Raw genomic sequence first — 12675 nt, 5'->3', positions numbered from 1 at the left:
TTACTCATTCCTTATAATCTCTTGGTTTGTTTACGATTCTCTTCAGAATTAAGTATTCCTCCTTGTATCCTCTGTAGAGCCGACTTAGTGGTCACAAATCCATTTTTATCAGGGAAAGGTTTTTTATTTCTCCTTCATTTTAATGGATAGTTTTGCAGGGTACAATGGTCTGGGTTGACAGCTGTGATCTTTCAGAAATTGGAATACATTTTTCTCCATCCCTCTGGTTTTAAAATGTTCTATTGAAAAATCATTTTTTATTTTGATGGCTCTGACTTAACAATTTTTAATGCCTTTTCTTTATTTTCTGTTTAAAATGTTTAACTGTACTATATCATGGGGAGATGATGATGATGATGATGATGATGATGATGATGATTTGGTCTGATTTGGTGTTGTGGGTTCCTAGATCAGCATCTCTTTCTTTAGATTTGGGCAATCTAATTTAATTTTTCCTGGTGATTTTTCGATGGCTTTCTCCTTCTTTTAGGCCTATATTCAAAATTTACGACATTTTGTGGTATTCTGTCCCAAAGCTCCCATGTTTTGTTTCCATATGTATTTTATATTTTCCTTCACCATTGCTGAGAGACAGATTTCCTCTGCTTTGTCTTCCAGCCCTGACTCATCGGTTTCACCCAGATCAGTTCTGTTGGTGAGGTTTTTTTTTCTCTGAGATTTTAAACTATTTTTATTTGACTTATTGATTTTCTTCATTTCTACAATTGTTTGTTTTTTTCCTATTCTCACTATTGAACTGAATTTTTATGCCTTTGATTAATTTAGCATTTCACTTGGATCTTTGCTTTTGTCCTTCTTTGAGATATTTGAACATAGCTATGATTGTTCTTTTGAACTCTGTCTGGAGGGTATTCCTGGTTGTTTTCATTGGGATTCATTACTATAGGATTAGTAATTTTGGGGGTGGTTTGGGACATGTTGTCTTGTTTCTTCATGTTACTTTATTTCTGTTCTGGGCCTTGAGAATCTGGACCATTCTGTTAGTCATTGCTCTGTGTTTGTTTTTGCTCATTATTTTTTCTTCAGTGTAGACGTGTACACTGTTCAGAGTAGGATTAAATCATAAGAGGGTTGATCCACTGTTTTCTATTGTGGAACTTATATTGGGGTCTGTGGGTTCTATCTCTGGTCTTCTGAGAGTTTGGTAGTGTCTATGTGAACAGAGACCACCCAAGGGTCAACATGAATCTCTCTGGCCCTCTCCTCTACTGCCTTCTATGTGGCTTTCTATGTGGCTCTCCAAGTCTAGCTGTTCTTTCTTGAGTAAGCTCTGGTCAGCCAATGGCTGGGCATTTGAGGGCTTAGGAAGCTAGTGTGTAGTCAGGAGGCATGTGGGAAGATATGGTTCCCAGTGGCAGTTATCCAGGGCTGCGGTCCTAGCTTTTTAACTTTTATTTCTCATCTTAAATCAACATATTTCAAATGCTCACTTTGTCCTTAAAATCAAAACACAATCCTAATTCAATAACTAGCTGGGACAACAAGATAATATAAATAAAAATATAACTAGTAACTTTTAAAAGTATGTTTTCGGTCCCTGTTCCTAACATGCATATGAGATAGTTGATCGTATCAAGCTCCAGCTCCTTGGCATGGCAATGCTGTTAACAGTGGATAATGTCAAACTTTATAACTGATTAAAATGTAAATTTTAAAGAAAATGTTATGTGGTGCACCATTTCATATTTGTGAAAGCAGAAACACTAAACTAGTAAAAATGATTAGAGCATGTTTTTAAAATAAAAATATATGCAAATGAATTATAAACCTTGGACATGGTAGATTCCATTATAAATACACTTGAGTAAAAACAGTGCTTTAGACAGATTCTTGTTCATTATCTAGTGATATTTGAGAGTAAAAGGATTAAAATGTAAATATCCCCCTGGTTTGCCAGCTTCAGTTTTTGTAGCAGATAATTTAGAGTCTTTGTCTTTTGGAGATATGCTATCTTATTAAGGTCAAGTAGTGGTGCATTTTCCTGCTCAGCTAAGTTCTTCTGGTCATGTGTGTTTGCACAGATCATCAGTGGGATCCAGTTGCCTGTTAGCTCATCCTCTAACACGCCTGACATAGTAGTGATCATAGAAGTCTACGGTGTTCCAAACGACCACGTGAAGCAGCAGACTCGTGTTGTTAAGAATAATGGTGAGCTCCTCTACTTCTTATGGAATAATTTCTATTTTCTTCTTTAGAAAATAATTCTTAAAAAATTAATTTAAGAATAAATTAGTGTGCACCTTATAATAATACAACTGTAGAATATTGGTTATACCTCTGGGTTTTGTGTGAATGTCTCTGAGGAAATTCAGTTTGGTTCTTCAGACTTGAGATCTTGCTTTGTAAAGTCCCATGATTTTATAAGTGCCAGAAACTTAAAAAAATCTTTTTAGTAGATATGTATTTATAAGCATTTTAACTTTACTGTAGACACTCTACAGCTTAGTATGAGAGATGACATAAAAGAAGAAAACTATAATGATGAGAAATGATTAGGCTTGAAGGAGAAAACAAAATCCCATGTACAAAGATCCACAGAAGATGGTCATAGGATCTCACAGTTGGAGACAAGGGTAGCAAAGGGAGAAAGAACAACATGGCTCTCACTCATGAAAACTGGGCAGAGTATAGGATGCTCAAGAAAGACTAGTGAATGAGAAAGTAGACAAGTCATATTGAGATTGCTCATGGGCATTTCTGAAAAGCCATGCTTGCTCTTGGGGAATTCACTATGGATAACATGAAGGCATCCACAGAGGAGTAAGGCACTGAGCTTTCAGGAGATGGTTTCTGTAGGTAAGGTGGGAAAGTATGAAAGAGAAACGAGAAACAGAAAAAGTGCCGGGATAGGAACCCAGCACTTAAAGGGCATAGAAGCCATGTTGTAAGGAAGATGGTGGCAGAAATGAATGGAGGGTGTTTGTGCAAGTCACCCTGTGGGAGTAATGATCTAGCTGGAAGACCAGATAGATTGTAAGACTATGGGGACAATGGTAGTGTAAGAAGAGATGAGAATGTCCGTGAAGAAAGGATCACATTTGGATAAGGCTTAGTTAACTCATCTGTTTGTTCAGACAAGGAAAGTACACCCACCAACCAAATTTTATGTCCTGAATACTTTTTATAAAAGTAACAATACATTACTTTTGCCCATATGTGAATGTACGTGTATGTGTATGCAAAAGACACAGATTAGATACAGAGGAAGGGAGGGAGGCAGGCAAGGCACATGGATAAAGTGGTGTTAGAGGAAGACCAATGACTCTACTTATGGATTTTCTGTAGAGCTTTAGAAGTGTCTTTACAGAATCGACTCTAAATCTGCCCCTGTGCAGTATGAAATGATGTTTGATTTTAGGCCGAGGTCATGATTCCAGAATGAGATAATTAGTTTCCTGTTTCCATGGGCTGAGGACACATTCAGGAGTGCCACTTGGTAAAATGATCTAGTGACTGCAGGAGCACTATAGAAATCATACACATCACTATAATTATTCAAAAAATCTATCAGAAATGCTAAAAATGATAAAAGCTAGTGACATGACTTGGGAAGAATTTTATCTGTACCTGAACATGTGTAATTTTTCTCTCAACCATTGGGTCTCTAAGCACAGACTTGGCTCAGGTGTAATTATTGTAAATCTGTTAACTCACGGTTTAACTTTTAGATGATTTAGATCAAGCTGAAAAACAATGTGGATTCCTTGTTGTGGCAAGGGATTGGTTTCTTGGGAAGATTTATTTTACTAGAGCACAAAATTATCAACTTGCGACTTTGAAATCATCATTAGGGAAAAACAAGGCAGAGAGTTCTTCCTCTAACGATCTGATACAGACAAATGGCACTTCTCACTTTCCTGTGTCCCCATTTCATATTAAAGGAAGGGAGTGCCTTAGCTTCAGTCGTGTTTCATAAAGATTCAGTTGTCTACTGTGAAGGCAGTCTCTCCAGGATTGCAGATCTCTCTGCTTTGCAACCTGCTACGCAATGCTAGGATACAATGTGACCTCTTGGAGTTGTAGTTTCCTGGCTTGTGAACCCTGTTGGGGGTTGCAATTCCTATATAGTTTTCAAAAGCCAGGATAATTATTGTTATAACATCTTCCACTCACTGACTACATTAAATGTTTAAGTGCTCTAAAATACAAATTTGTATTGTTATTGCGTAACTGTTAGAAAGAAAAATTGTAGCGATCCATTATTATTTGCATTCTTTTTTCGTTAAAGAAAGTATCTGTGATAATCCTGTATCTATTTCTTTCCATTCCAGCTTTTAGTCCAAAGTGGAATGAAACATTTACATTTCTTATTCAAGTGCCAGAACTGGCATTGATACGTTTTGTTGTTGAAACTCAACAAGGCTTATTATCAGGAAATGAATTACTCGGGCAGTACACTTTACCAGTTCTTTGCATGAACAAAGGTAATGTTCTCAAAAGTAAGGTGATTTTATTAACATGTAAATATACCTCTATCAAAGCTGCACTTGGATCACACCAAATTTTTCCATTGCTTCATCTACATCTGTGGGATATGAAGGGAGTTTTGGGTGGACACATGCATTTCCTTCTGTCAAACAGCAGAGACATGTTCTTTCTGTGGAAAGTGATTTGGAGATGTGGTATGCTGGGCTGCTAAGGGAAACTTGGCATGTGTGCTTCTTTACCAAGATCCCAATTCTTCCTTTTCCATGAAAGGGAGTCATGGTGAAAGAAGATATGAAGGACAGGGGTAAGACAGAGGGGAAAGATTGGCTCATTCTGACACAGGACAAACTGGGACCCTGGGGTCCAGATCTTTTTGGATCATTTTCGGGGCTGGAAGCGTGGTACACAGTCAATTTCTCTAAGTGGCTTATTTAGTGCTAGAATAGCTTTGTTGCTTATTTTTCTATCACCAGGAAGCAGTCAGGGTCTTTTGGAAGGAGAAGGGTGATGTCTAACTTTGGATCATGATGCCCTTGAGGAGAGGAGACACGTGAGGCGTGGGCTCATTACTGGGACACACAGAACTTTGGAAGTTCGGAAAGAAACTAGGAACACTTCATTGTACGGAAAAGCCACATACTATGTTGGAATAACTCTAGCCCTGCCCCACAGCAATAACTACGTTAAGATGCTTTCTCAGAGACACTTTCTTCCTCAGCTGCAATGTGGAGGCCACTACTCTTAGTATGTTGTTTCTAATTTGACACAGTTCCTCTTCCACAGGTTATCGTCGTGTTCCTCTGTTTTCCAAATCCGGTGCGAACCTTGAACCTTCCTCACTGTTTATTTATGTTTGGTACTTCAGAGAGTGACGCATGTAACTGACGCGTTAGCTACACATCACAGTAAACAGTCCAAAGGAATGTTGGTACATCTTTTATTAACCATAAAATAAAAGACTATTAAGTCAGGTATATCTATTTTATTCACCTTCTAGTGGGCAACCATGAGAGGATGCACACTGCAGATCCCCGTGTGCACGCCACGCTGTTCCCTGGGTGCACGCATCGCTGTTCCCTGGGTACACGCCATGCTATTCTCTGGGCGCAGTGTGAGTTTCCCCGACTGCTGATTTCTTCTATGCTTCTGCTTCCAGGGTTGCATTCTCAGTTGCTTGTATCATTTTTAAGGAGTAAAATTTACAGCTTTTAAAAGTATGCATGATCATATAAGACATGTTGGCAAATATTTAGCAGCACAGAAGATGTGAAATCGAGGAGTGTTTTAAATTTCCAACACCCACTGCCGCCTATTGCAGTGGGAAGGAATTAGATTGCCAGGCCTTTTGTGGCCTCTTATATCCAAGAGAGCAATTAGCCCCTGAATTCTCAATCCATTTCTTAGATGCCGTGTGCTTGATTTGGTACCCTGTAATTATACAGACATTTTTATAAGTGTGTATGAAATTGATTTGCATTCCCACTATCGTCAGACTCCGTTTCTATAAAAGAAATCTATTATGCGGACTTACAGGCTGGGGTCTTGAATTAATTTGCAGTATTTTTGAATCTGTCCTTAATGTACTTTTAATATTGTATTGGTCAGAGATGAGAGTTCTCAGTTTTCACAAACACTGAGATTTAACTTGGCTAAAAGTGGTAGAGATTATGGTTACTTCTTAATTATTCTTTTAAAAAAAATCAGTAATGATTGCCCCACCATGCTGGTACCTGTATTGTGTTATGATGGACACACTCAGGACATCTGACAAATTAGCACTCCAAGTAGAAATGTACCGATACTGAATCTAACTTCAGAGGTAACTAAAAACCAAGAAACCATTGTTTGTTTAAGATTTATCCTAATCTCATTATCCTTTGATGACCAGAAAATGCAACCCATCTGGCCACGTTTCACCAACTATCACTTTGAACGCCAACTATTAAAAGTGCATCATCTGTGCTCCTGCTGATTGCAAAGGCAGGGAAGCGACTTTTTCAGTGGTATCGATGATTGCAGATTCACAGTTGAGAAAGAAGGTCGTAGAAGGTTCCTATGACAACCTTCACGTCTCTACCACACCACTCCACCCAAAGTAACAGCCTACACAGGAAGAAAACACTTAAAGAATCGTGATGAGGGTGCAGAAGTGTGGCTCTCCACAATGGTTGGCTGCTGGCAGGGGCACACGCAGGTGGGGAGGGAAGGACGTTTTTTCCAAGGAGATGCTGGCCACTGGAAGTTTGACTATGCTCCAGTGGGCATATGCACAACACAATTCTGACTCTGTTGTTTGTATTTCTTTTTTCTTTTTCCTTTTGGGGATATCTCAAGGGGGAAGTCAGACCCAGGACAACTGGGAAGTGAGTGTGATCAGGGTTCATTATGTAAAAATTCCCAAATAATCAATAAAAATTTATGATTGAAAAAAAATTAAATACCCCTGGGAATGCCTACACATAAGGAACGAGCAGTGTCCTTTGGTGTTGACGCATGGTCTGACACATTTTTCTAAGGGCTGTATGAGTGACTGCCAAAAATCTGCCTCCCACAGAGTTTAGGTTTCTGAGGAAGACCCCACAGCTTCCATTTAGCAGTCAGTGGTTGGATCTCGCTGAATTCTCTATTGTAAACCCAGTAGCAGGGCTTGGGGTGTGCTCAGCCACTGACCCAAGGTTCTAACCTCGAATCTCTGAGGTCTTTTGAAGATTTGGAAGTGTGCAAGCTTTTTAAAAGGCTTTCTTCAAGTGAGCTTCCCAAGCGAATGCGTTAATTCTGCTTTGGGATAAACTTGTATTTCTCACTTGCACCATTAAGCTGTGAAATGGATGAGAAAACGAGTGTGTTTTCTCTTCTCACCTTTCCCACAGGGGCCAGTTAAGCTCACCCGCTGACTTTGACTTTGAAAACTATTTTCATTTAATTTGTGTGTATGAAGTGGCACTTCATGTGCACACACATGTTTGTATGTGCCTATAGAGGTCACAGGTGTCCCATATCCTTTCTAAAGAATTGTCCACTTAAGTTTTTGTGAGTACATCTCTCACCCAAAATCATAGCTTCCTAGCCAGCAGGCCTCAGGGGATTGACTGGTCTCCCTGTCCCTAATGCTAGGGTTATAATTATTTTTGTGTGTGTGACAATATTATACTATGAGCTGTGTGGTTTTTATGTGAGTACTGGGGATTGAACTCAGTTCTCCAAACTTGTAAATCAATCACTTTAATGACTGACTTATTATCCCATCCCTAGCTATTAATTTTTAAACATTCTATTCTACATATCATTTTTGAAGAAATGTTATTTTTTTAAAAAATTTTTCTCATCCTATATTCTTGTGCAGTCTTTAAACATTTTGATTTCATTTTTAAAATGTGCATTGCTTATCATTTATTCTTTATGCTTTTTAAAAAATTATATTTTCCCAAGAATTTATATCTGACATTACCCACAGAAGCTCCACGGCCGTGGGATGTTCTCACATCTCAGGAAGGTTGGGCACAGTGTGGGAAGTCAGCCTTGACTCTTGCTTCTTAAGCATAATTCATTTGTGAGAAATAATAGTGTCATGATGAGAAGAAAGCACAAGAAAAGGCTAAATGAGCTCCCGGGACTGTGGTGAAAAAAGACCTTTGCATTTTAGACTCTTAGTTAAAATGTCAGATCCTCAGGGAAGCTGTGTATGCTTGCTCTGATTAGGTTATATTTCCTGGTTTTGCTTGCTTACAACTGGTAAAACTGACAGCTAGGTACAAGCTTGGAGCCATGAGCTAGCTGGGCGTGGGAGTGGCTAGAAGCTGATGTGGAATTTGCTGTTGGGATTGGGGTTTCCTTGCAGAACATAAACATCAACTCCAGACATATTTGTTCTACTGTGATGGAGCAAGTCTACGATCAGTGAGTGTTAGAGCATGGACATTGCTTAAACACTGCAATGTCCAGTGCTCACTCACTCAGAATAGTGTGAGTAGTTGTTGACACATCATCAGCTATAGCTTTAGCTTTAGTTATGTGTCTTTATAGATAAGATGGCTTTCCCAATCATGGACTCACTCCTTATTCACTTTGTTAATTTTCTTTTTGGTGTGTGTGTGTGTGTGTGTGTGTGTGTGTGTGTGTGTGTGTGTGTGTAGAAGCCAGAGGCTGATATATGGTGTCTTCTTCCATCTCTCCTTTCTTATTTTTTGAGATAGGGTCTCACACTGAACCTAGAATTCACCAATCAGCTAGGCTGTCTGGCCAGAGAACTCTCCTCCCATCTCTTTTTCCTTAGTGCTGGGACTAAGTGCATGCTGCGACATTTGAATTTTTTATGCGTGTGCAACTCCAAAATTGAGTCCTCATTATTGTTGAGCCTTACTGACTGAGCCACCTCGTCAGCTCTCTGTCTCTATCCCTGACAGTGTCCAATACATAGGAGACCCTTACTTCTTTGAATTAAATCATATAATGCAAGCCCAAATCCAGTAGAAAGCCTTTATAATCACTTTACAGCCTGGTTCCCAACCTTCCCAATGTTACCACCCTTTAATACAGTTCTTCGTGTTGTGGCGACCCCTACCATAAACATTTCATTGTTACTTCAGAACTAAATTTTGCTACTGTTATGAATTGTAATGTAAATATTTGAAATGTGGGATATATGATATGCGACCCCTGTGAAAGGATCCTTCGACCCCCCCCCCAAAGGGATCATGATCCGCAGGTTGGGAACTACTGATCTATAGAGACACCCTAATTCCACACATGCACCTCCCTCATTGCAGAGAGCAATGGACCCAACCGTGTTTGGCCTTTGGGGTCCGTAACTGGAGATCAGCACAAGCCTAGACTTCTCCCATTATTTTGTACCCATCAGAGTGACATGGAAGTTAAATGGTATCAACTCTGAGATTTTTATTTTCATATTTGCTGGTTCAGAGCCCTCAGTTATTAAAGTCAGAACAAAATCTCTCAACCTCAATGAGCCAGACTTTAGAGTGAGAAGTGGTGGCCAGGATAGGTGAAGTGGCAAGCTGGTTGCTGCAGGGAGAAGTTGTTCTGTTTCTTAAAGAGGTTTGAAGCAGCTTCCAGCCAGCCAGCAAAAAGAAGTTTCTCCATTGTGAGTTTTGGATAAAGAAGAGACTACGGCTGTTGTGATGGATACAGAGCCTGCACTGTAGAACAGAGCCTCCACCAGAATCTCTGTGTCAGTCTCAGGGGAGACTTGGGAGTCATCCTGGAAAAGGAGGGTCATGCTGGAAGGAGGGAGAGAGTGAGTAAGGAAGAGCTCTGTGGTGCTTGTGTTTTATATATATATATATATATATATATATATATATATAGAGAGAGAGAGAGAGAGAGAGAGAGAGAGAGAGATAGGTAGATATAGAGATATAGAGATATAGATAGATATATGAAAGGAGAGAGTGAATAAGAAGGTGCTCTGTGGTACATGTGTATAATCATAGCTCTCTTAAAACAAAGATAGGCGGTTTGTGAATTCAGTGCCTTCATGAGTTGATAGTAAGACTGAGCATTTCCAAAATAATGTTTCCTGCTCACTAAAATCCTTATGAATATAGTATAAATTTTTGATTGCTTTATTTGCAATGTAACAAATCTCTAACACCACACACACACACACACACACACACACACACACACACACACACACACACCTCAGATAACCATATCTATAGCTATGTTTGGTGGTTTGAATAAGAATGGACCATATATTTTAGTACTTGGTCCCCAGTTGGTGGAACTATTTGGGAAGGATTGGGAGATGTGATCTTGCTAGAGGTGTCTTTAGGAGAGGACTTTGTTTTAAAAACCATATCATTTCCAGTTAGTTCCCTCTCTCTGCCTTATGGTTGTGCCTCATGAGCATAGCTCTCAGCCAATGCTCTGTTGCCATGGCTGCTTGCTTGCTGCCATACTTCTTGAGGTGATGGCTGTGGATTAAACCTCAGAATCTGTAAGCCACAATTAAACACTTAAACACTTTCTTCTAGAGTTGTCTTGTTCATGATGTCTCTTCACAGCAACAGAATAACTAAGACATTATAAATATTAATAATATGAACAAGCATTATAGATAATATATATGTAATATGTTAGTATATATGTACTTAGGTTATATGATATGAACTAGATCCATATACAACTCAACAGTAATAAGAAAAATAAGGTGCATATTTGGATAGTCATTTCCCAAGAGAAAATGTGTGCGTGAACAATAAGCACTTGAAAATATCAACTGACTATCATTTGCCATCAGGGGAATGCAAATTGAAACTAATTAGCCTTCCGTAACGTTAGGTTCTCACAGAAAATTTTGAGGAGGAGTAAGCAACCTGGAGCTCTCACACCCATCATATGGGACACTCACTCTGGGACCAGCTGGGCAGCTTCTCATGAAGCTAAATGTGGTGCTTTCAGGGAGAAAGTCCCCCAGAGGCACTTAGTCCCCAGTTGGTGGCACTGTTTGGGAAGGTTATGGGATGCTTAAGATGTGGAGCTGTGCAGAAGGAAGTGCATCCCTGAAGACAGACTTTGCAAGTTGACAGCTTTACCCAACTTCCTCTTTGCTTTCTCTGCTTTCTTCATGTGGTTGGAGTTGAGATCTCACCTTCTTGCTGCAGTTGCCTGCTACCATGCCTCCCCCACCACTACAGACTCTCTCTCTCTCTCTCTCTCTCTCTTATTGTAAGCCAAAATAAACTCTTGCATAAGTTGCTTTTGGTTGTGGCGTTTTATCACAACAATATAAAGCAATGAATATATACTAACCATCTGCCTACCATAAGATTCAGCTATCCACCCTCAGACATTATCATAAGAGGAACAACATATGTGTGCTAACAAGGATTTTACATGGTGGCGTGAAGAGAAAAATATCCCCGCACAAGTATCTTTCCCCGATTTCTTTCCTGTTATTTAGAGAAACTGCTGACTTCTGCTGTCCCAGGCTGCCCTTTTATATGATACAGCTGACAATACGCCGAGAGAGGAAGACAGCTAGTGAACTAAATATACAGACAGCAGATATAAGCAAGGCTTTCCACCTACATTCTGCTTTCTGACCAAGAGAGAACTTCTCATGGGAAGAGCTTGGGGGGTCTCCTGTCTCTCACAGATTCTCTCCTGTTGAGCACAGATATCTGTTACCTGGGTTATGTGCACAGTGAGCCAGTCTTTCTCACTGTATGCCTCCTTAGCCTTCCTTAGCATGTTGGTTCTTCTTTTCCCATGGAAGCCCAAAGCCTGTAACACCTTTGTTTAGCTTTATATAAGCTGTAGTCTTCAACTGTCCAGTCCTCATGTGTATGTGTGTGGCTCTCATGTAAATTTGTAGTTTTCCTTGAATCTGACTACTACCAGTTTATTGATAGACTAAAATCAGAAAGCTTCAGAAAGAACACAATACTACATTAAAAACTTCCTTAACCTCTCAACAGCTGTATTTAAAACAATCACAAATTAGAAAGAATTCAAATATCCATGGACAATAAAATTATATTACATCCATATAATAGGATATTATTTAATGAACTAAAAGAATACCACTATTGATAATGTATTAATATCAAAGAAACTGAAAAAATTTAAATGGATTAAATAAAAAGCAGCAGAAAAAAATCAGCAACTGGATGTAATGTAAAGCTGTCGATCTTAGAGGGAAGCTCCTTAAGACAGGATTGTTCTAAGAGGGTAGGAAAACACTAGGATGCTCTATGGGGAGGTGAAACATTCCAGCCTGCAGGGAAACGGGCTTAAGCTCAGGAAGTAAACAACTCAAAAGCTTCAGGAAGTCCCTGAATCTGACATGATTCTCTAAGTCCCTTCTCCAAACTTGAATAAGCAGTCAATTTTGCTTAGAGACACTTTTGGGGCAAGCCTCGCTGCCTGGTAAGGATTCTCTTCAACTTGTTGAGCTGTCTGTAGGTTGAGAAATGCACTCCAGGCTTCCAGCTAGCTGTCACTCATGTTGGGGCATACTTTTTTTTAATGGAGGAGTCATTGAGTCATTTCTGCTTCTGTATGGAACTCCTTATTCATATTCCTGTAAGTCACCCTAATAAAACTCATTGGTTGACCAAACTAGATTTCTGTGGCATTCTTTCTTTGGTGTGTCATCAGACTAGACCTCTGTTCATGTCTTCCCAGGATGTATATCACACAACACTGGGTTTGGAGCTGTTAAAGGGAGTCACCATGAATCCTTTGGCTTTGATGGAAATT

General features: G+C 39.5%; 1 protein-coding gene across 8 annotated transcripts in view; it reads left to right on the top strand.

The window, feature by feature from the left end:
• Plcz1 (phospholipase C, zeta 1) overlaps positions 1-7696 on the top strand; it is a 54093-nt gene extending 46397 nt beyond the window's left edge. For 2 of the 8 annotated variants that reach the window (XM_006506899.4, XM_006506904.4), the window contains 3 exons: positions 2043-2169; positions 4293-4445; positions 5447-7696. In XM_006506899.4, coding sequence (XP_006506962.1) covers positions 2043-2169; positions 4293-4445; positions 5447-5661 — 495 coding nt within the window. In that variant the 3' untranslated portion in view covers positions 5662-7696. The other 6 variants (XM_017321343.2, XM_006506902.4, XM_006506900.4 and 3 more) reach the window with 5 other exon arrangements.
• Positions 7697-12675: the final 4979 nt, after the last annotated feature.

The sequence above is a fragment of the Mus musculus genome, chromosome 6 (genome assembly GCF_000001635.26).
Source record: "Mus musculus strain C57BL/6J chromosome 6, GRCm38.p6 C57BL/6J".
NCBI classification, from domain to species: Eukaryota; Metazoa; Chordata; class Mammalia; order Rodentia; family Muridae; genus Mus; species Mus musculus.
This window is presented reverse-complemented; position numbering and strand designations above follow the sequence as displayed.